The sequence below is a fragment of the Oncorhynchus mykiss genome, chromosome 11 (genome assembly GCF_057628025.1).
Source record: "Oncorhynchus mykiss isolate SJ-2025 chromosome 11, ASM5762802v1, whole genome shotgun sequence".
Classification (NCBI taxonomy): domain Eukaryota; kingdom Metazoa; phylum Chordata; class Actinopteri; order Salmoniformes; family Salmonidae; genus Oncorhynchus; species Oncorhynchus mykiss.
In genome coordinates, this window is record NC_143032.1 from 37,475,818 (window position 1) to 37,499,783 (window position 23,966).

The 23,966-nt window shown below is 41.5% G+C and overlaps 1 protein-coding gene across 2 annotated transcripts in view; it reads left to right on the plus strand.

Annotated features, from left to right (window-relative positions):
* The window catches only part of LOC110535653 (nuclear receptor-binding protein 2), a 79,610-nt gene that overhangs the window by 36,334 nt on the left and 19,310 nt on the right, over positions 1-23,966 (plus strand). For both annotated transcript variants that reach the window (XM_090190008.1, XM_021620781.3), the window contains exon 2: positions 23,111-23,233. In XM_090190008.1, coding sequence (XP_090046134.1) covers positions 23,111-23,233 — 123 coding nt within the window. The remainder of the gene's footprint in view (positions 1-23,110; positions 23,234-23,966) is intronic.

Here is a 23,966-nt window from a genome sequence, read left to right on the forward strand (position 1 = left end):
CAAGCAATGCAGCTGTAGAAGCACGGTGGCTAGGAAAAACTCCCTAGAAAGGCCGGCACCTCGGAAGAAACCTAGAGAGGAATCATGCTCTGAGGGGTGGTCGGTCCTCTTCTGGCTGTGCCGGGTGGAGATTATAACAGAACTTGGCCAAGATGTTCAAACATTCATAGATGACCAGCAGGGTCAGATAATAATAATCACAGTGGTTGTAGAGGGTGCAGCAGGTCAGCACCTCAGGAGTAAATGTCAGTTGGCTTTTCGTAGCCGAGCATTCAGAGTTCCAGACAGCAGGTGCGGTAGAGAAAGAGTCCAAAACAGCAGGTCCGGGACAAGGTAGCACGTCCAGTGAACAGGTCAGGGTTTCATAGCCGCAGGAAGAACAGTTCAAACTGGAGCAGCAGCATGACCAGGTGGACTGGGAACAGCAAGGAGTCATCAGGCCAGGTAGTCCTGAGGCATGGTCCTAGGGCTCAGGTCCTCCAAGAGAGAAATAATTAGAGGGAGCATACTTAAATTTGCACATGACACCAGATAAGACAGGAGAAATACTCCAGAAATAACAGACTGACACTAGCCCCCCGACACAAACTATTGCAGCATAAATACTGGAGGCTGAGACAGGAGGGGTCGGGAGACACTGTGGCCCTGCCAAACAGGCAGGATATAACGCCACCCACTTTGCCAAAGCACACCACTAGACGGATATTGTCAACCACCAACCTACTACCATGAGACAAGGCCGAGTATAGCCCATGAAGATCTCTCCCACGGCACGAACCCGAGGGGGGTGCCAACCGGACAGGAAGTTCACATCAGTGACTCAACCCACTCAAGTGACGCACCCCTCCTAGGGAGCCCCCGTAATAGGGTTAGAGAATCCCAGTGGAGAGAGGGGAACCGACCAGGCAGGAAGTCAGGAAGGGCGGTTCGTTGCTCCTGTGCCTTTCCGTTCACTTTCACACCCCTGGGCCAGACTACACTCAATCATAGGACCTACTGAAGAGATGAGTCTTCAATAAAGACTTAAAGGTTGAGTCCGAGTCTGCGTCTCTCACATGGATAGGCAGACCATTCCATAAAAATGGAGCTCTGTAGGAGAAAACCCTGCCTCTAGCTGTTTGCTTAGAAATTCTAGGGACAGTAAGGAGGTCTGCGTCTTGTGAACGTAGCGTACGTGTAGGTATGTACGGCAGGACCAAATCGGAAAGATAGGAGCAAGCCCATCTAATGCTTTGTAGGTTAGCAGTAAAACCTTGAAATCAGTCCTAGCCTTAACAGGAAGCCAGTGTAGAGAGGCTAGCACTGGAGTGAAATGATCAAATTTTGGGGTTCTAGACAACATTCTAGCAGCCCTGTTTAGCACTAACTAAGTTTATTTAGTGCTTTATCTAGGTAGCTGGGAAGTTGAGCATTGCAGTAGTTTATTCTAGAACCTAGAACTAGCATCTCTGTTTTGTATTTTCTGTATATCAGGGAGCTAGTTTCTTACGACAAATGTTTTTTGTTTTTAGGGGTGCGACTGCATCTAGGGTATTACACAAGGTTAAATTTAGTTCCTCAGTTAGGTGGTGAACCAATTTTTGTGCTCTGATGTCCTTGGGTAGGTGGAGGGAGTCTGGAACGACATCTAGGAATCTTTGGGTTGTCCGAGAATTTATAGCATGGCTTTTGATAATCCTTGATTGGGGTCTGAGCAGATTATTTGTTGCAATTGCAAACGTAATAAAATGGTGGTCTGATAGTCCAGGATTATGAGGAAAAACATTAAGATCCACAATATTTATTCTACGGGACAAAATTAGATCCAGAGTATGACTGTGGCAGTGAGTAGGTCCGGAGACATGTTGGACAAAACCCACTGAGTCGATGATGGCTCCGAAAGCCTTTTGGAGTGGGTCTCCTTTTGGAGAGGTCAACCGATTATAATTTTTCAACGCCAATACTGATGATTGGAGGACCCAAAAAAGCTGATACCAATTAAATCGGACAATTGTTATATATATATTTGTAATAATGACAATTACAACAATACTGAATGAACAATAAACACTTATTTTAACTTAGATTTTATTTATGTATTATACTATTTAGTCTCAAATAAATAATGAAACATGTTCAATTTGGTTTAAATAATACAAAAACACAGTGTTGGAGAAGAGAGTAAAAGTACAATATGTGCCATGTAAAAAAGCTAATGTTTAAGTTCCTTGGTCAGAACACATGAAAGCTGGTGGTTCAATATTCCCAGTTCTTCAATATTCCCAGTTAAGACATTTTAGGTTGTAGTTATTATAGGAATTATGACGTGTCGATTTTCTCTCTATATAATCTGTATTTCATATACCTTTGACTATTGGATGTTCTAATAGGCACTTTAGTATTGCCAGCCTAATCTCAGGAGTTGATAGGCTTGAAATCATAATCAGTGCTATGATTCAAGCATTGTTAAGAGTTGCTGGCAAATACAGCAAAGTTTGAATGAATGCTTACAAGCCTGCTGCTGCTTTCCACTGCTCAGTCAGACTGCTCTATCAAATATCAACTCATAGACTTAATTATAATATAATAAACACAGAAATACGAACCTTTGGTCATTAATATGGTCGAATCCGGAAACTATAATTTCAAAAACAAAACGTTTATTCTTTCAGTGAAATACGGAACCGTCCTGGGTGGCAACCCTAAGTCTAAATATTGCTGTTACATTGCTTAACCTTCAGTGTTTTGTCATAATTATGTAAAATTCTGGCAAATTAGTTCGCAACGAGCCATGCGGCCCAAACTGTTGCATATACCCTGACTCCGAGTGCAATGAACACAAGAGAAGTGATACAATTTACCTAGTTAATATTGCCTGCTAACATTAATTACTTTTAAAACTTATTATGGTATAGGGGACGCTTGCGTCCCACTTGGCCAAAAGCCAGGGAAAATGCTCCTCAGCAAATTCAAATAAAATTATATAAAAATCTAACTTTCATTAAATCACACATGTAAGATACTAAATTAAAGCTACACTCGTTGTGAATCCAGCCAACATGTCAGATTTTTAAAAGGATTTTCGGTGAAAGCATAAGAAGCTATTATCTGATGATAGCACAACAGTAAACAAAGAGAGTAGCATATTTCAACCCTGCAGGCGCTACACAAAACGCAGAAATAAAATATAAAACATGCCTTACCTTTGGCGAGCTTCTTTTGTTGGCACTCCAATATGTCCCATAAACATCACAATTGGTCCTTTTGTTCGATTAGTTCCGTCCATATATATCCAAAATGTCAATTTATTTGGCGTGCTTGATCCAGAAGAAAACAGCAACGTCACTACATAATATCTCAAAAGTTGCCTGTAAACCTTGCCAAAACATTTCAAACTACTTTTGTAATACAACTTTAGGTATTTTTTTTACGTTAATAATCGATCAAATTGAAGACGGGTCTGTCTGTTTTCAATAGAGGACGAGAGGGAACTAACGCTACTTTTCAACTCTCAACAGTGTTACCCATTTCCTAGATGGCCGTACTTCTTCACTGCACAAAGGAATAACCTCAACCAAATTCCAAAGACTGGTGACATCCAGTGGAAGCGGTAGGAACTGAAAACAAGTTCTGAGCGGTTAGTCCTCGGGGTTTTGCCTGCTACATAAGTTCTGTTATACTCACAGACATGATTCAAACAGTTTTAGAAACTTGAGTGTTTTCTATCCAAATCTACTAATACTATACATATCTTATATTCTTGGCATGAGTAGCAGGAAGTTGAAATTGGGCACGCTATTTATCCAAAAGTGAAAATGCTGCCCCCTATACCTTAAGAAGTTAACTAAATATGCAGGTTTAAAAATATATACTCACAGCTGAGGCCCTCTTTCAAAACTCTGAGAATTCAGGTTATGACTCACGGTGTCAGGGAAATGCGGGGATAAGAGCTCAATGTGTTCTGCTTCGCTGCATTGGAAGCTCACAGTCGCGTATTAGGTACAGTGGTGGGTGAAACAGCCTAGGATACGCTGTGTTCAGTGATAGCTATAGACTGAAGAGGAAAAGCACTGTGAAAGATTATAGCCAAGAGGCTTCAAAGCATAGCAACGGGTTCAGAACCATTACAAGTCAGAGGAAAAACAGCCTTGCAGTCTCATTATTGAACCCAAAGTTCATCACCCTCCCCAACCGACAGCATGAGATGATTCAGGGGTCTACAAGAAGGGGCAAGGTCTCGAACTCTGCCTCCTCACAGTGGCCTTGGGGGCTTTGATATTCTATTCCTGGTTCACAGTAGGATCTATCATGTTGGTCATGGGTCATTCATTCCAAAACCAAACAAAAATGTCCACAAGGCCAACAACACATTAACATTCCTGCTTCAACTATGTTTTTTTCCCCGGAGTAAAACCAGACTCTCTTAAAGCTAGAGATGCCATGCAACTGTAACCCAAGAACCAATGGTGTTTTTGACCTCTTATTTTGATAAGGTTTCCTACCCTAAACACAAATCAAGGCAAATGTGAAACTAACAGAAGACTGTCAGGTCAGGGATATGAACAATGAACATCTAACCTTATTATTTGCCTGGTAGTCCCTCAGTGCCCTCCAAGTTCATCCTCTCTCTCATTGTTGTCCATAATCTTTGCCATGGCGGCACAAATCTAACCACCGCCTCAATATAAATAACTCCTGTGATCCATGCTCAAGGGATTATAAGAGGTTTTCATTTTCTAATTTGAATGTGTGTCTTGTTCTTGCAGCCTGGTGAGAAGTAAGCAGGTCTTTTGCATGCAGGGACCAGAGTAGAGAGTAAAATGTGACTCAACACCAATCGACTGTTCGTTAATTAAACATGCTTTGGCTTCTGTGAATGGCCTGCTGCTATGAACTGGTGAGACATAACTTTACTAGTGCAGTAGGCTCCTTTAGTGGACAGCTCAGGGAAATTGGCATTGGATGTTTATAAAAGACTGATTGTAGTAGCGTACACCCCTTGGCCCGTGCTTGGACAGACACTTTGATCCTGCTTTGCCTTTCATTCTGCTAATTTGAATGGACAGTCCTCTGTCACACAATCTGAAATCATAGTGCTCTTTGGCCAACATGCAGTTGTTTGGCATTTTGAGCATGCTTTGTCTTCCATTGCATTTCATAGTGTCAGTTAGCCTAGCGGTTAAGAGCGTTGGGCCAGTAACCAAAATGTCGCTGGTTCGAATCCCCGACCTAGCCGGGTGAAAATTCTGTCTGTGCTCTTGAGCAAGGCACTTAACCCTAATTGCTCCTGTAAGTCGCTCGAGATAAGAGCATCTGCTAAATGACGTAAATGTAAAAATTATGCAAACTTATTAATGGACACTTTAAGCATCTCTCACACAACCTGAAGTCATAGTGCTCTTCGGTCAAAATGTTGCCTAACAGCCAGTCAAACTCCAAGCTGTCAGTCCAGTGTGTTACTCAGTCTCTGATTCAGAGGGGTTGGGTTTAATGCGGAATACACATTTCAGTTGAAGGCATTCAGCTGTACAACTGACTAGGTATCCCCTTTCATCACACTGCCTCCCAGGGTAAGGGATACAACGGATACCCATCAATCATGAGCACAAGTACTACACTGCCAAAGGACACACTCACTCCCTCAACTGTCTCTTTTTTCTCCCTCGTCTCCCTCCCTTTGTGTCTCCATCTCTCTCTGCAGAGGATCAACATAACAAGCTCAACACGAGTTACTAAACTAATTACAACCATATAACAAAAAAAGTTAAATACTTACCTAGACGCACTCAGATATGTGTTTTCTATTTAGTCCGCTTACACGAGAAAGAACATTTTAAACAATATTCAAGTGAGTGCCTGGCTTAAATCTTTTTTTTTTTTTATGGGATCGATGGTTGGCTCCAAGCACGCTTTCATTAATTTTCACAAGAGAATAAGAATGGAGCACATTCCTTCCTTTATCAGATATTGTGCAGACCGTTTACATTATTGTCTATGTTTCTAATGGACTGTAACATATTGTCAGATTTTAGGCGTGTGCTTGCTTTATTTTGAAAGATAAGATGGGTGTGAGATAATGCCAGTTGGATGTGACCAACATTCACTTCTTGCACGTCACCAAAACTCTGTCCAAGCTGCTCTTCTTACAGTAACTGGCCACTGTGTCAAATAGTGCAAACTTGTCTTTGCTAAACTGGCCAAGCCAAGCTGTAGGCTTTCACCCCGTGTTACCTCTTACTTTCTCTTCCTGGCACAGTGCTGAACTTGTTTGACTTCTGAGGTTTGCCTCTGAGGTTTTGCAAGTGGTTCAGACTCAGACCCTGTTGTTCCTCCTCCTCCGTAGTGGCCTTTTTAAACAGGCAATAAGTGTAATTTTACAAACATGAATTGGATAATCCAGTGGGCAGCAATTACCCCTCTTTATGGAGAACTTGAGTACATGGGTGGACTTTGCCAGGCTCTAATAAGCCTCTCCGGGAACAAAGTAAATCTCAGATGTTTTTAAGTAGTGGGACAGGTGCCAGATTCAGGTCAAAGCAAGCACTCATCCCATTAGCCTGGCTGCCGGACCGATCGACTGACTGGGCCGTGTAGAAGTCTCACCCAGTTCTAATCATTCTTCCTGGAGTTTGACTGTTTGTGTTCATAAATAATAACACATTTTTGAGCAATTCATCTTTGTTTTGTAAACTTGCCATTTTTGTATTTTATTCTTGCAACTGGCTGCTGCCAGCATTGTCGAGGTGCAAATGAATATATTTAGCCTGAAAGGGCTCCAACTGCAGAGCAGTGTCTGACTTCCACCCAAATGTAATAATCATAAAGGCCCTGCTTCTGGTTCTCTCATGAAATTTTACGGTCTTGGAAGGCATAAACACCCATTTGATTTAGTGTTGTTGCCTGCATTAGAGAAAGATCTAGTTCGTCACGTTAAGTGGTGATTGGCAAATGCCGCTAAAAGTGGTATGTAGTGAACATGATCTCCATAATATTGCGTTGTACCTGGCCTCTCAGAGCATGAAAGTCACATTGATCTTCATAAATCTCTAATACTTATATTCCACCATAATCTGCAAATAAATTCATAAAAAAATCCTACAATGTGATTTTCTGGATTTTTTTTTTTCATTGTCTGTCATAGTTGAAGTGTAGCTATGATAAATTACAGGCCTCTCATCTTTTTAAGTGGGAGAACTTGCACAATTGGTGTCTGACTAAATATTTTTTTGCCCCACTGTATGTTCCATGCTCAAAACAATTATATTATTTTATAATAATACAATTGCTGAAGTAATAAAAAAAAAAAATCTAAAAAAGATATGGGTCAAGATTATTGGCACCCCTGGTTTTAGTACTCCAGCACCATTGCGAGGATAATGAGACTGAGCCTTTTTATAAGATGTTTTATGAGATTGGAGAACACATTGGGGGGGATCTTTGACCATTCTTCCAGACAGAATCTTTCCAGATCTTTGATATCCTTCGTCTGTGCGTATGGACTGCCCTCTTCAATTCAAACCACATGTTTTCAATGGGGTTCAAGTCTGGAGACTGAGATGGCCATTGCAACATGTTGATATTGTGGTCAATGAACCATTTCTTTGTGTATTTTGATGTGTGCTTGGGGTTATTGTCTTGCTGGAAGATCCACTTGTGGCCAAGTGTCAGCCTCCTGGCAGGGACAAACAGGTTTTGGGCTAAAATGTCCTGCAACTTGGTAAAGTTAACCAGGCTATTGATTTATTTAACATTTTTCTTTACAAAATTAAACAGTTTATCAACAGTTTGTCAATATACATTTTTATATAACCATCCCCAACTGAGCATAGATAGTTCATTTCCATATTGCTTGACCTAGCAACTCAGAAATCAGTTTGAAATATAGCTCTCCCTAATCTTTTCAACAAACAATTGTTAATGGATAATGCATTTTTAAACACACATTCCCTTCACCTCATTGTTTTGAGATGCTGGTATGAATTGAGCAGGTGGATGACCTCTTATCAGGCTACACAGCACCCCCTAGATTGGAAGAAACCCGACTAAGTACTGTACCGACCCTCGCTATATGAGCCGCTTGACATTTCTCACCAAGTGGCTTAACCCTGTTGGCTTGATACGTAGGGTGTTTCCATTTCATGCCGGGTTCGCTTCCCTACCCCGCTGTTCACTACAGTATTATAAAAAGCAACCTATAGAACACACAGTCTTGGTCTCCCCTGTTCAGTTATTAGTGTTTTGGGCTGTTTAATCCCGCATGTTGTTAGAAGAACTGGAGGATTTCGACACCTAAGATACTTCTGAAATCGTTTCTGGAGTTGGAAACAGATACGATTAGCATTCCTGAAGAAATATTTTGTTGAAATATAATTCGATTTCTGAGACATTAAGCTAATTGATTGCACCCAAATAAGCAATTTTTTATTCATAGGATTCAGATCATATTCAATAAATACACTGAGTGTACAAAACATTAGCCAGTGTGTCTATGTATGCGGAGGACTCAACACTATACACATCAGCTACTACAGCAACTGAAATGACTGCAACACTTAAAGAGCTGCAGTTACTTTCAGAATGGGTGGCAAGGAATAAGTTAGTCCTGAATATTTCAAAAACTTAAAGCATTGTATTTGGGAAAAATCATTCACTAAACCCTAAACCAACTAAATATTGTAATAAATCATGTGAATATTGACCAAGTTGAGGTGACTAACTATCATGGTCAAAACATATTGATACAATAGTAGCTAAGATGGGGAGAAGTCTGTCCATAATAAAGTGCTGCTCTACCATCTTAACAACACTATCAACAAGGCAGGTCCTACCGGCTCTAGTTTTGCCGCACCTGGACTACTGTTCAGTCATGTGGTCAGGTGCCACACAGAGGGACTTACGGAAATTGCAGTTGGCTCAGAACAGGGCAGCACGGCTGGCCATTTGATTTTTAAACCTGTCCAAAAAGAATACTCTGTCCCTGTCAACTTCACCCATAGATAGACAATCTCTCAAGTTTCACCTGATCATTTTCTTGAAGGCCATGTCAAGGATGGAATGTACGAGAGCAAGGCAGGATGAAAGATCTTAAGCCCTGAGTCAGTAGACACAAAGCTGTACCATAACACAGAGCTGTTGGACACATTACAATCAAAACACACTGGGAAGCCTTGTTGGTGTTGCCTTTGCTCCTGCGAGCTTGAGTGGGAAGTGGAGACGGCAAGATTCCTCATCATTTCCCAAACACAAAACAGTTTGGGGATTTGGGAGACGTTGACAGTATAGAGCCACTTAATTCAACCATTTGAATTAATGGAATACTCCCCCCCTCCCATTTGTGATCCAGATGAAAGCGTGATTACTCTTCTCTCTTTGTCTGCTGTGTCCAGTGTGTTGTACTTCTTCAAGTACCAGGGTTACAAGTAGAGGTCGACTGATTAATCAGAAAGGACGATTAATTGGGGCCGATTTAAACTTTTCATTACAATCGGAAATCGGTATTTTTGGACACCGATTTGGCCGATTTATTTATTTATTTTTTTACTTCTTTTTTTTTTACACCTTTTATTGCATCTTTATTTAACTAGGCAAGTCAGTTAAGAACACATTCTTATTTTCAATGACGGCCTAGGAACGGTGGGTTAACTGCCTTGTTCAGGGGCAGAACGACAGATTTTCACCTTGTCAGCTTGGGGGATCCAATCTTGCAACCTTACAGTTAACTAGTCCAACGCTCTAACCACCTGCCTCTCATTGCACTCCACGAGGAGACTGCCTGTTACGCGAATGCAGTAAGCCAAGGTAAGTTGCTAGCTAGCATTAAAGTTATCTTATAAAAACAATCAATCATAATCACTAGTTAACTACACATGGTTGATGATATTACTAGATATTATCTAGCGTGTCCTGCGTTGCGTATAATCGATGTGTATCATTGCTCCAATGTGTACCTAAACATGAACATCAATGCCTTTCTTAAAATCAATACACACAAGTATATATTTTTAACCCTGCATATTTAGCTAAAAGAAATCCAGGTTAGCAGGCAATATTAACCAGGTGAAATTGTGTCACTTCTCTTGCGTTCATTGCACGCAGAGTCAGTGTATATGCAACAGTTTGGGCCGCCTAATTTGCCAGGATTTTACGGAATTATGACATAACATTGAAGGTTGTGCAACATAACAGGAATATTTAGACTTATGGATGCCACCCGTTAAATAGAGTACGGAACGGTTCCGTATTTCATTGAAAGAATAAACGTCTTGTTTTCGAGATGATAGTTTCCGGATTCGACCATATTAATGACCTAAGGCTCGTATTTCTGTGTGTTATGTTATAACTAAGTCTATGATTTGATAGAGCAGTCTGACTGAGCGATGGTAGGAACCAGCAAGCTCGTAAACATTCATTCAAACAGCACTTTCGTGCGTTTGCCAGCAGCTCGTCGCTGTACTTCAAGCATTGCACTGTTTATGATTTCAAGCCTATCAACTCCCGAGATTAGGCTGGTGTAACCGATGTGAAATGGCTGGCTAGTTAGCGGGGTGCGCGCTAAAAGCGTTTCACTCGCTCTGAGACTTGGAGTGGTTGTTCCCCTTGCTCTGCATGGGTAACGCTGCTTCGAGGGTGGCTGTTGTCGATGTGTTCCTGGTTCGAGCCCAGGTAGGGCCGAGGAGAGGTACGGAAGCTATACTGTTACACTGGCAATACTAAAGTGCCTATAAGAACATCCAATAGTCAAAGGTTAATGAAATACAAATGGTATAGAGAGGAATAGTCCTATAATTCCTATAATAACTCAAACTTCTTATCAGGGAATATTGAAGACTTTTACATTTACTTTCTTCTCCATCACTTTGTTTTTGCATTATTTAAACCAAATTGAACATGTTTCATTATTTATTTGATGCTAAATTGATTTTATTGATGTATTATATTAAGTTAACATAAGTGTTCATTCAGTATTGTTGTAATTGTCATTATTAAAAATACATTTGAAAAATCGTCCGATTAATCGTCATCGGCTTTTTTTGTCCTCCAATAATCGGTATCGGCGTTGAAAAATCATAATCGATCAACCTCTAGTGTGTAGTGGTGCTGTCTCTAGTGTTGGGTTTCCCGGCAGTGTATCTATAATCAGGTTATTTTCAGGAAGGCCTGAGATCAGATCTTCAGTCATTTTTGCTGTCTCCCAAATGGCAAACTATTCCCTTTATAGTGCACTACTTTTGACCAGGTCCCATAGAGTTCTGGTCAAAAGTGTGCACTATAGGCTATAGAGTGCCATTTGCGACTCAGCCCTGGTTTCCTCCAGTTAGGGTTTGGAGCAGAGCCAGAGATGGACATCCACAAGCCAATTTATGCCTACTATAAGTGTATCCGGAGTTGGTGTGAAATGCTTAGTATGCATTTTTGACCCCATTCTCACCCCCCCCCTCCTGCGGCCTAGGTTGCGCCCCCGGCCAAAGGATTGTGGCTGACTGTCTGTGGATTACCTGTGGCTGACTGCTTATGGATTCAACAACATCATTTTTAATCAGCTTACTGTTGATCATTACATTTGTTTGACATACTAATATAACTCAAAGCTATCTAAAATGTATCTGACCAGTTTACTTGTTTATTAGTATTAGGAAATGGACTGGTACAGTGAATGTAAATAGGGCAGCAGGTAGCATAGTGGTTAAGGTTCAAGTCCAAGAGTTACTAGGTGAAAAATCTGTCGATGTTCCTTTGAGCAAGGCGTATAACCCTAATTGTACCTGTAAGTCGCTCTGGATAAGTCGTTTCCTAAATGACAAAAATAAATAAATAAACAAGCATTTTGAATATGGGTATTTCCATGTAAAAAGCCCCATGAGCATTAACATGTGAAGTTCATAGGAGCATATCAAATTTGGTGACAAATGAAAGCTAAGAGTCTATATTTGTGAGAAATTACGGCAATGTTTCTACCATTCTCCATCCCAAACATTTGTAATAAACAAATGTTTTGATTTCAGGTCAAACAGACCGAAAAGGGCTTAGAAACCATCTACCAGAAAAAGTCTTAAAAGGTATTAGAAATACATAAAAACACTAATATTAAGACCCCTGCCAACTAATATCAACATTTATATTTCATTTTGTTGAAATGATGTGCCTTCTGTAAGTTAAGAAATAATGCCTAGTGTCATTCTGTTACCAAAAACCCACATATCTTGAAGATATTTTCAAATTTAAATCCCTCATGAGGAGGAAGGTTAATGAAAGTTCACAAGTAAATTAGTTAGTGTTTTACTGATAACAATTTGGTTTATGATATATTACGTGAATAAAACACATTATTCTATTACCAAATCAGTAACAGAATGACCCCAAAATCTGTAACAGAATAATTGCAACTGAATTGGCTACCATGGGAATGCCACAGATGTCTCAAAGTATTGAGGGAACGTGTAATTTGCATGCTGACTGCAGGAATGTCCACCAGCACTGTTGCTGAATTTAATGTTAATTTCTCTACAGTAAGCCGCCTTCCACGTCGTATTAGAGAACCTCCACATCCTGCTTCACCTGCGGGATCGTCTGAGACCAGACATCCTGGACAGCTGATGAAACTGTTGGTTTGCACAACCAAATCATTTCTGCACAAACTGTCAGAAACCGTCTCAGGGAAGCTCATCTGTGTGTCGTCCTCTCCAGGGTCTTGACCTGACTGCAGTATGGCGTCGTAACCGACAAACATTTTCTGTTTACATTTTTTAAAGTAGTCATTGTGCACAGAGTTGTATGGTTTGTTTAAATTTGCAATCAATGTTTTTTGTTTGACATACTTTTAAAGTGAAAAATCATAGTCTCAGTGTCATTCTGTTACTGTGAATTGCCCATATCTATCGGACTAAATAGACTTTACAAACAACAGACAGATTTACTGAAATTATTATCATTATCTGATCATATTTTTTTAAACACCAAAACATCAACATTAATGTTTGTGTATTTTTGACCTGAACCCAACCTTAACCCACCACCCTTCAGCAACCAATCACAGCCTGTTTACTAGTTTCACCCTACCATGACTGAGCACCAAACTCCACCACCCCAACAAACACCCCCAGGGAGCACACTCAAGCACAGGGGGCTAACTGTTTCGTAACAGAGGGAAAATAAACAACAGCATCCAAACATGAGTCCCTGTGTAGCCCCAGTAGACATGCTTTATAGTAGCTCAAAGACCATGGAATCCCCAAGCCAGCCAGCCGCCCCATTAGTGCCACTATGTCAGAGCATTGTGTTCTTACTTCGCTCTTATTTATAATGTAATCTCCCTGCAGCCCCTTTAGACTAGGGCTCTCCGTACTTCAAGTTGGAGAGTATTGGAACCACACTGCAGGTTCAGTTGTGTAATAGATAAAGCCAACCGTGTTAACAAGAACATTTTAACTATGAAATTGATAGGCTGTATACTGTTTATACCCCAGATATTGGTTTTCTCTACAGACATAGCAGTGATATTAAAAGCATCTTGTGCGGTCAACACTGTGTTGCGACCTCACGTAAGGCCTATGCGGTCAAGTCATCATGTGCCAATGCCAATCGCCTACGCACCTTGGGTAGAACGCAGCGCTAGGTGGGCAGAGTATGGGCCAAAGCAGCCTGGGAGGATGCCAATGTGGCAGGCTGCAGTCATCTGGGCTGTATATTTATGGCAGTGGGCACAGCAGGGTGGGTCTGTGGATTGGGTGTGGGCTTGTTGATCAACAATGTGGTAACACCGTGGTGAAAGAGGCCATTTTAAATGCGTTTATAACTACAGTATGTGTAAGCTCTTGCATTTTATGAAGGTGCCTATGAAAATGTCTACTGTGCTGCTACTACTACTACTACGTAATTACTATTTAAGATATTAATAGTAAATTCAATTATAACTTGAAAGCTTATTTATTTATTTTTTATTTCACCTTTATTTAACCAGGTTGGCAAGTTGAGAACAAGTTCTCATTTACAACTGCGACCTGGCCAAGATAAAGGAAAGCAGTTCGACACGAACAACAACACAGAGTTACACATGGAGTAAAACAAACATACAGTCAATAACACGATAGAAAAATAAGTCTATATACAATGTGAGCAAATGAGGTGAGAAGGGAGGTAAAGGCAAAAAAAAAGGCCATGGTGGCATGCTGGAATGGTAGATTTGCAGTGGAAGAATGTGCAAAGTAGAAATATAAATAATGGGGTGTAAAGAAGCAAAATAAATAAATACAGTAGGGTAAAAGGTAGTTGTTTGGGCTAAATTATAGATGGGCTATGTACAGGTGCAGTAATCTGTGAGCTGCTCTGACAGCTGGTGCTTAAAGCTAGTGAGGGAGAAAAGTGTTTCCAGTTTCAGAGATTTTTGTAGCTCGTTCCATTTATTGGCAGCAGAGAACTGGAAGGAGAGGTGGCCAAAAGAGGAATTGGTTTTGGGGGTGACCAGAGAGCTATACCTGCTGTAGCGCGTGCTACAGGTGGGTGCTGCTATGGTGACCAGCGAGCTGAGATATGGGGGGACTTTACCTAGCAGGGTCTTGTAGATGACCTGGAGCCAGTGGGTTTGGCGACGAGTATGAAGCGAGGGCCAGCCAACGAGAGCGTACAGGTCGCAGTGGGGGGTAGTATATGGGGCTTTGGTGACAAAACGGATGGCACTGTGATAGACTGCATCCAATTTATTGAGTAGGGTATTGGAGGCTATTTTGTAGATGTCATCGCCGAAGTCGAGGATCAGAAGGATGGTCAGTTTTACGAGGGTATGTTTGGCAGCATGAGTGAAGGATGCTTTGTTGCGAAATAGGAAGCCAATTCTAGATTTAACTTTGGATTGGAGATGTTTCATGTGGGTCTGGAAGGAGAGTTTACTGTCTAACCAGACACCTAGGTATTTGTAGTTGTCCACATATTCTAAGTCAGAACCGTCCAGAGTAGTGATGCTGGACGGGCGGTCAGGTGCAGGCAGTGATCGGTAGAAAAGCATGCATTTAGTTTTACTTGTATTTAAGAGCAGTTGGAGGCCACGGAAGGAGGTCTGGAGGGTTGTTAACACAGTGTCCAAAGAAGTGCCAGAAGTATACAGAATGGTGTCGTCTGCGTAGAGGTGGATCAGAGACTCGCCAGCAGCAAGAGCGACATCATTGATGTGGCACACCCATAGAGACTGCCAGAGGCCCGGACAACAGACCCTCCGATTTGACACACTGAACTCTTATCAGAGAAGTAGTTGGTGAACCAGGCGAGGCAATCATTTGAGAAACCAAGGCTGTCGAGTCTGCCGATGAGGATGTGGTGATTGACAGAGTCGAAAGCCTTGGCCAAGTCGATGAATACGGCTGCACAGTAAGCACTTAAGTAATAGCTTTCATATGGTAGACACTCAAAACGAAATAGCATCGCATCACTGTTTAGACATAACGTTTTACCTCAGATTCCCTCTTTCAAAAGAATTCTAACACTTTCATTGAAGACATAGAGATGTCATTTGGACCAGCGCCAGCTATCAAAATCACCCTCCCTCTCTTACTCGCTCAAACGCTAAAGCAGCGGACAGAATATGAATAAATCTGCTACATTCAAATGTATCTGAAATGCATCCAAACACATCAGAAAACGTTGTTTTCTATACAGTAGCTTAATAACTAACACAAGATAGATATTGGTCTCCACTACAACATACAAGTGTCAAGTTTCTCGGAAATGCAGCCTAACAATAGGCTACACCTAGGTTTCTAGTGAACCTAAGGTTACAAATCAACTGTCAAAATGTAGTTCAATCGTGGCCTGGGATAGTCTAGCGGTTAGGGCTACTGCCTTCAGCATGCACATATAAGCCTACCCTGTATGTGTGCATTGGATTCTGGCCCAAATAACTCAATCGACTGATTTTAGTTACACATAATAAAAAAATCCCCATAAAATCAGTCAGTTTAAGCTAGATATATCAGAGCTAGAGATTTGCGTTGACTGCGTCTCAATCCACCGCATCTGCCAATGTCGGCCTTCTGCTGCGGGAGGTGCCGAGCTACAGCGGTGTTTGTCAGACCATGAGACATCACAAAAATTGGTATTCTCACGGAAACGTCTTAACGTTTTGCCTACAACCTGTTATGACCACTCTATGGAAAGGGGAGACTCTCACGAACACGGTGGTGTTCTCCACTTTGCTCTATGACCCCCAGAAGCGTCTGAAGGTAACCCATACAAACGAATGGAAGTATTGAGGTAGTTTTTTTGCCCCCCAAAATATAGGGTTAAATATGTGTCAAATATTTCCTTACCTTTCTCATGTCTCCTAGAATAAGGACAGTCACTTCAAAACCTTATTCCTTATGATTTAAAAAAATATTCTATTTAGCCAGTTATTCAAATGCATTTCTATGAGCTATAGTAGTAAAAGCCTAATTTAATATTTTATTGGAATACCTAAAGGGGTGCTAAAATTCAAAATCCAATAGCTAAATGATCCATGGTATGACATCTTTAAACAATTCCCCCCAACGGCTTAGACTTTTAGATTAATGGATAGCATAAATAGGAAACAAATAAAATAATAACAGTTCCATTCATGCAAAGTGTCAGGTAAATTGCCACAGTAGATTTGCTGTGATAAACAAGGAAATGCTTTATTTCAATTGTACGTAATGCTTGTCAAATAGATAAATCAACCTTGGTCTTTCAAAAAGTAGTTCTGATGATAATACCAAACAGAGGGCGAAGGTATCTTAAAATAATTTGGTTGCAAGCGGGAATAAGAATACTCCAACATCATCTTTTAGGGAGCGGTGTATATTCAACAATGCCTATCCCAGTCTGCTGTCCCCACATGCTTCAAGATGGCCACCATTGTTCCTGTTCCCAAGAAAGCTAAGGTAACTGAACTACATGACTTCTGTCATCATGAGGTGCTTTGAGAGACTAGTCAAGGATCATGTCTCCTCCACCCTACCTGTCACCCAAGACCTACTTCAATTTGCTTACCGCCCCAATAGGTCCACAGACGATGCAATCGCCATCACACTGCCCTATCCCATCTGGACAAGAGGAATACCTATGTAAGAATGCTGTTCATTGACTATAGCTCAGCATTCAACACCATAGTACCCTCCAAACTCATCATTAAGCTTGAGGCCCTGGGTCTGAACTAGAGGTCGACCGATTAATCGGAATGGCCGATTAATTAGGGCCGATTTCGAGTTTTCATAACAAATGTATTTTTTATATACCTTTATTGAACTAGGCAAGTCAGTTAAGAACACATTCTTATTTTAAATGACGGCCTAGAAAAGGTGGGTTAACTGCCTTGTTCAGGGGCAGAACGAAAGATTTTCATCTTGTCAGCTCGGGGATCCAATCTTGCAACCTTACAGCACTAGTCCAACTCAATAACGACCTGCCTCTCTCTCGTTGCACTCCACAAGGAGACTGACTGCCTGTTACGCGAATGCAGTAAGCCAAGGTAAGTTGCTAGCTAGCATTAAACTTATCTTATAACAAACAATCAATCATAATCACTAGTTAACTACACATGGTTGATGATATTACTAGATATTATCTATATGCGTTGCATATAATCTGACTGAGCATACAAGCATACAAGTATCTAAGTATCTGACTGATAGGCAGAAGCAGTCACGTAAACATTCATTCAAACAGCACTTTCGTGCGTTTTCCCAGCAGCTCTTCGTTGTCCGTCAAGCATTGCGCTGTTTATGACTTCAAGCCTATCAACTCCCGAGATGAGGCTGGTGTAACCGAAGTGAAATGGCTAGCTAGTTAGCGCACGCTAAAAGCGTTTCAAACGTCTCTCGCTCTGAGCCTTCTAGTAGTTGTGCCCCTTGCTCTGCATGGGTAACGCTGCTTCGATGGTTGTTGTTGTCGTTGTGTTGCTGGTTCGAGCCCAGGGAGGAGCGAGGAGAGGGACGGAAGCTATACTGTTACACTGGCAGTACTAAAGTGCCTATAAGAACATCCAATAGTCAAAGATTAATGAAATACAAATGGTATAGAGGGAAATAGTCTTATAATAACTACAACCTAAAACGTCTTACCTAGGAATATTGAAGACTCATGTTAAAAGGAACCACCAGCTTTCATTTGTTCTCATGTTCTGAGCAAGGAACTGAAACGTTAGCTTTCTTACATAGCACATATTGCACTTTTACTTTCTTCTCCAACACTTTGTTTTTGCATTATTTAAGCCAAATTGAACATGTTTCATTATTTACTTGAGGCTAAATAGATTTTATTTAAGTATTATATTAAGTTAATATAAAAGTGTTCATTCAGTATTGTTGTAATTGTCATTATTACAAAAAAAAACGGTATCGGCTTTTTTGGTCCTCCAATAATCGGTATCGGTATCGGCGTTGAAAAATCATAGTCGGTCGACCTCTAGTCTGAACCCCACCCTGTGCAATTGGGTCCTGGACTTCCTGACGGGCCGCCCCCAGGTAGTGACGGTAGGAAACAACATCTCCACTCCACTTATCCTAAACCTGGGGCCTCACAAGGGTGCGTTCTCAGACCCCTCCTGTACTCCCTGTTCACTCACGACTGCATGGCCAATCATCAAGTTTGCAGACGACACAACATTGGTAGGCTTGGTTACCAACAACGACGTGCCATATCCTTCAGAGTGTGGTGTTACCTCAATGTCAGCAAAACAAAAGAGATGATCGTGGACTTCAGGAAACAACAAAGGGAGGAGCACCCCCCTATTCACATCGGCAGGACAGCAGCGGAGAAGGTGGAACGTTTTTTAAGTTTCTCTGTGTACATATCATCGACAAACTGAAATGGTCCACCCACACAGACAGTGTGGTGAAGAAGTCGCAACAGCGCCTCTTCAAACTCAGGAGGCTGAAAAAATGTGTCTTGTCACCAAAAACACCCACTAACTTTTACAAGTGCACAATTGAGAGCATCCTGTCGGGCTGTATCACTGCCTGGTACGGCAACTGTACTGCCCACAACCGCAAGGCTCTCCAGAGGGTGGTGCGGTCTGCACAACACATCACCAGGGACAAACTACCTGCCCTCCAGGACACCTACAGCACCCGATGGCACAGGAAGGCCAAAAAGATCATCAAGGACAACAACCACCCGAGCCACTGCCTGTTCACCCCGCTATCATCCAGAAGGCGGGGTCAGTACAGGTGCATCAAAGCTGGGACCGAGAGACTGAAAAACAGCTTCTATCTGAAGTCCATCAGATTGTTAAACATCCACCACTAGCACAGAGAGGTGGCTGCCTACCTACAGACTTGATTTCATTGGCCACTTTAATAAATGGAACACTTGTCACTTTAATAATGTTTACATATCTCACATTACTCATCTCATATGTATATACTGTATACTGTATCCTTCACTATCTATTCTTTACTATCTATTGCATCTTAGTTCCTCTGTCACCGCTCATCCATATATTTTATACTTATATATTCTCATCCCATTCCTTTATTAGATTGTGTGTATTAGGTTTTGTTGTAGAATTGTTAGATATTACCTGTTAGATACTGCTGCACTGTCGGATCTAGAAGTGTTTCACTACACTCACAATAACATCTGCTAACCATGTGTATGTGACCAATAAAATAAGATTTGGTAATGAGGTGACCAATAATGGTTACTATTTAGATCAGCTGTGCACCTGAATTTAGAGCATGTTGATGGATTAACGAGACATCAGCTGGCGATAATCTAGTGCTATCGATGGTATGGGCCACTTGTTATTTTTATTATATTCCAATACATTCTGAAGGCCTCCCATTTGCCTATCCATTGACACATAATGAAAGGTGTGAAAACCGATAGATTACTTTTTGTTTCCATGGCTGAGCAGAGTTGGGGCCATCAGTTGATTGACAGCTAATTTAACAGTTTGTTGAACAGCTAATTTCACCATTTGCGCCAACCCTGTCTCTTTAATCAAACGACAATGTTTTGGTCATTATTATTCAATTCATTATTATTATAATCTGGCACTTTGCCACACCCATGTGTTAATGTTAAAATCCTCCCACTGCTAAATGGCATATTGTTAGACCTAGCCTATATTGTCATTATCCTTTGTGATCATTATATTATACAAGCCTATCATGTTTTGCTGACGAGCACAGACTGGGGCATTCCACCTCAAAAAGCACAAGAAAAAGATTGTTCTGAAATTGTTTCTGTTAGAAACAGAAAATGTGCATTCCCACAACATTATTTTATTGAGATAAAATGTGATCTCTGAGACATTAAGCTAATTGATTGCACCCAAATTGGCCATTTGAATTAATAGGATTCCTATAATAGTCAATAAATATATAGGACCTAAAATCCGATTTGGACAAAACTTATTTCTAGGTATGGTACTGCATTGTATGCATGAAAATAAAATAAAAGAGAGCCGCACACTCTTGGAGCTCAGATGCAAAAATGTAATACCAACGTTTCGACAGCCAAGCTATCTTCATCAGGGTATAATCACAAACACTGCGGGATGACTCGTTTATATAGTGTCAAAAGACACAGGTGTCTGTAATCATGGCCAGGAGTGGCCTAATATCATTGGTCAATAATCAAATATCAAAATGTCATACAAAGAACAGCATACAAACAAATGGATAGCATACGATCATATATTAATTTGACTACAAGTTTACACACAATTACAATGGCAAAGTCACAATAATCACAAGAATGGCTTCAGATCAAAGTCTACATTGAGACCGAAGGGAGCAAGGGTCTTTAAATTAAAGATCCAGGCAGCCTCTCGTTTTAACAATAAATTATCATGGTCACCCCCTCTCCTAGGGAGGGTGACATGTTCGATGCCAATATAACGCAGAGACGAAATCGAGTGGCCTGCCTCCAAGAAGTGGGCCGCAACTGGATAAGTAAAGTTTTTACACCTAATGGTGCTACGATGCTCTGAGATACGTACTTTTAATTCGCGCTTTGTTTTACCTACATAATTTTTACCACAAGGACAAGTTATAAGATAAATAACTGCCTTAGTGGAGCACATAATAACACCTTTTATTGGGATCGATTTCCCTGTTTGTGGGTGTTTTGAAGGATCTACATTTATAAGTGCCATTGCATTGAGCACAGCCATTACACTTGTAATTTCCATCCAGTAGGGGCGCAAATAGACGTTGTTCAGGAATATCTTGGGGTGGTAAATCAGAGTTTACCAATTGGTCTCTGAGATTTCTACCCAGCGAGAATACGACCAAGGGAAGGTCCGAAAACACATTACCGAGACTATCATCGGATTTTAGGATGTGCCAATGTTTGTGAACAAGTCCCTTAATTTGTTCAGAGCACTTTGAATAGCGGGTAGTTAGAACGCAAGAATGCGTCTTTTTGCGAGACTGACCTTGAAAAAGGTCATGTCTCGTTTTGTTTTGAATTTTCTCAATGGCAATATTAATCTGATCATTCTTGTAGCCCCTCTCCTTGAACTTTCTTTGCGTCTCAGCCATATTTCTGTTGAAATCGGACTGTTTTTTGCAAATTATTTTGATTCGACAGAATTGGCTGTAGGGCAAACTGCTGCATTGTATGCAAACACCACTTTCAGCTGCCAACTTGCACCGATTCTAAATATTTCTTCAGCCATTCAAATCCTCCTGCAGCAGGACTATTTTCCTCCTGTACAAGGTGGCTTGAGAAGAGGTGATGATCAAGTATGGTTTATGCCGATTCTGTAAATGCTATTAAGTTTAATGTAAATCTTACACGAGGCATAACACAGCATATCCTGTAAAAGATCAGTGCTGCTCTGGAACACAGACACAAACAGTGTTGCTGCTGCTCCGTTCAGAGTCAGTCTGGCCTTTTCCCTGACTCAGTGTCCTCAAGTCTGGTAGCACCACATGCCCCTAGCAGTCGACTCCCTCGCCCAAATCTTCCTCTCTCTTTGGCTCTGCCCTTCTCTCTCACATCCTATTGCTCAGGATCATTAAGAGACGTCTGGGTATTAACAAGTGGAATGGGTTTGGGTGCATCGTACAATTGAATACTGCAGTAGATGTGTAGCCGTTGAACCTGTCAGGTTTTCTAAGGGTTTCACGGTAACAGCTGATCTTTGTACTGTTCAACATTTTTCTGACTCTATAGAGACAGGAAGGGCAGCCCTCCTGTATCTGTCAAGAACAGGTTCGACCACTGTGGGCCTTACTTTTGCCGCTTTTGTGTTATCTGTACATCAGGGGAAAAGGGATTGGGATAAGCTATCTCATGTGCTTAGCTCTGCGCTGCAATGTGTGACTGACTATTCTCTTGCTGGCTGTATTCTGGGCTGAGCAGTCATCTGTGCTGTGTTAATGCATACTCACTGTTCATCTGAGGCGGAAGGAATGGGAGCCCAGGGCTTGTCTGTCTCTGTCTGCTCTGCCAGGCTCTGGAACACAGACACAAACAGTGCTGCTGCTCCGCTCGGAGTCAGTCTGGCCTTTTCCCTGACTCAGTGTCCTCATAAGTCTGATAGCACCACATGCCCCTGGCAGTCGGCTCCCTCGCCCAAATCTTTCTCTCTCTATTTGGCTTTGTCCTTCTTTCTCACATCCTATTGCTCACCCCCACTCCCAATTTCTCTCTCATCCCCTCTCTCCCAATCTCTCTTTTGTTCTCAGTCCCATCCCCCCTCCCCCTTGTCTCGCCTTTTCATGAATCCATCTCTTCACTCCGGAAGTATCTCTGATCCTCGCTCCCCTTGTCTTTTTGCGTCACCATGACACAGATGGTCGGGGCAGCAGGTTTTTTAGCAGTCAGACGTTATGGGACATCAGTGCTATAGAATTTTTGTTTACATAAGATCCATATCTGCCCATTTAATGAATGAAAACCGGTATCCATTCAGGATTTAAAATGGGGATGCACAGCTTTGCAAAACGGCTGGCAATCCTCCCCATGCAGGGTCATTCTAAATCTCCTGTGATGTTTTGCAGCCATAGAGAGCATGGCTGGCTCCGAAACATCTACATGATTCACGATAATGGCTACATGTAGTAAGTTATGGCTGGAACAAGACACATGCTATATTTATGCTTGTTCCTCCTCAGTTATTGCATATGCAGCGCTTGTGAGATCTCTTGTGTGTGTTTGTCTCCCCCTGTAGATCAGTCAAGGTAATGTCCCAGGTGTCGAGAGTGCTTCACTGGCCATGGACACAGAGGAGGGAGTGGAGGTGGTGTGGAATGAGGTGCTCTTCAATGACAGGAAGGTCTTCAAGGCACAGGAGGTACGTAAGACAGAAGCTGTGCACCCTATTCCCTATATAGTGCACTACTTTTGACAAGGGTTCATAGGACACTATATGGGGCATAGGGTGCCAATTGGGATGCAGACAGGGTTTCGATTGTCAATGGCTATATGTTCCATTCAGAGGAGGCTGGTGGGAGGACGAGCTCATTGTAATGGCTGAATCAATGGAACGGGGTCAAACATGGTTTCCATAGTTCGATGAGTTTGATACCATTCCATTTATTTCATTCCAGCCATTACAATGAGTCCGTCCTCCCATAGCACCTCCCACCAGCCTCCTCTGGTTCCATTCTATGTACTTTCATTCTCCAGAGAAAGCTCACCAATGGAAGTAGAAGTCAATGAATTATAAGTGCATATTTTGGCGAACCATCTATAACTGTACATACAGTACCAGTCAAAAGCTTGGACACCTACTTATTCAAGGGTTTTTTCTTGAATTTTTTTACTATTTTCTACATTGTAGAATAATAGAGAAGACATCAAAACTATTAAATAACACATATGGAATCATGTAGTATTAAATCAATCAAAATATATTTTATATTTGAGATTATTCAAAGTAGCCACCCTTTGCCTTGATGACAACTTTGCACTCTCTTGGCATTCTCTCAACCAGCTTCACCTGGGATGCTTTTCCAACAGTCTTGAAGGAGTTCGCACAATGCTGAGCACTTGTTGGCTGCTTTTCCTTCAGACTGTGGTCCAAC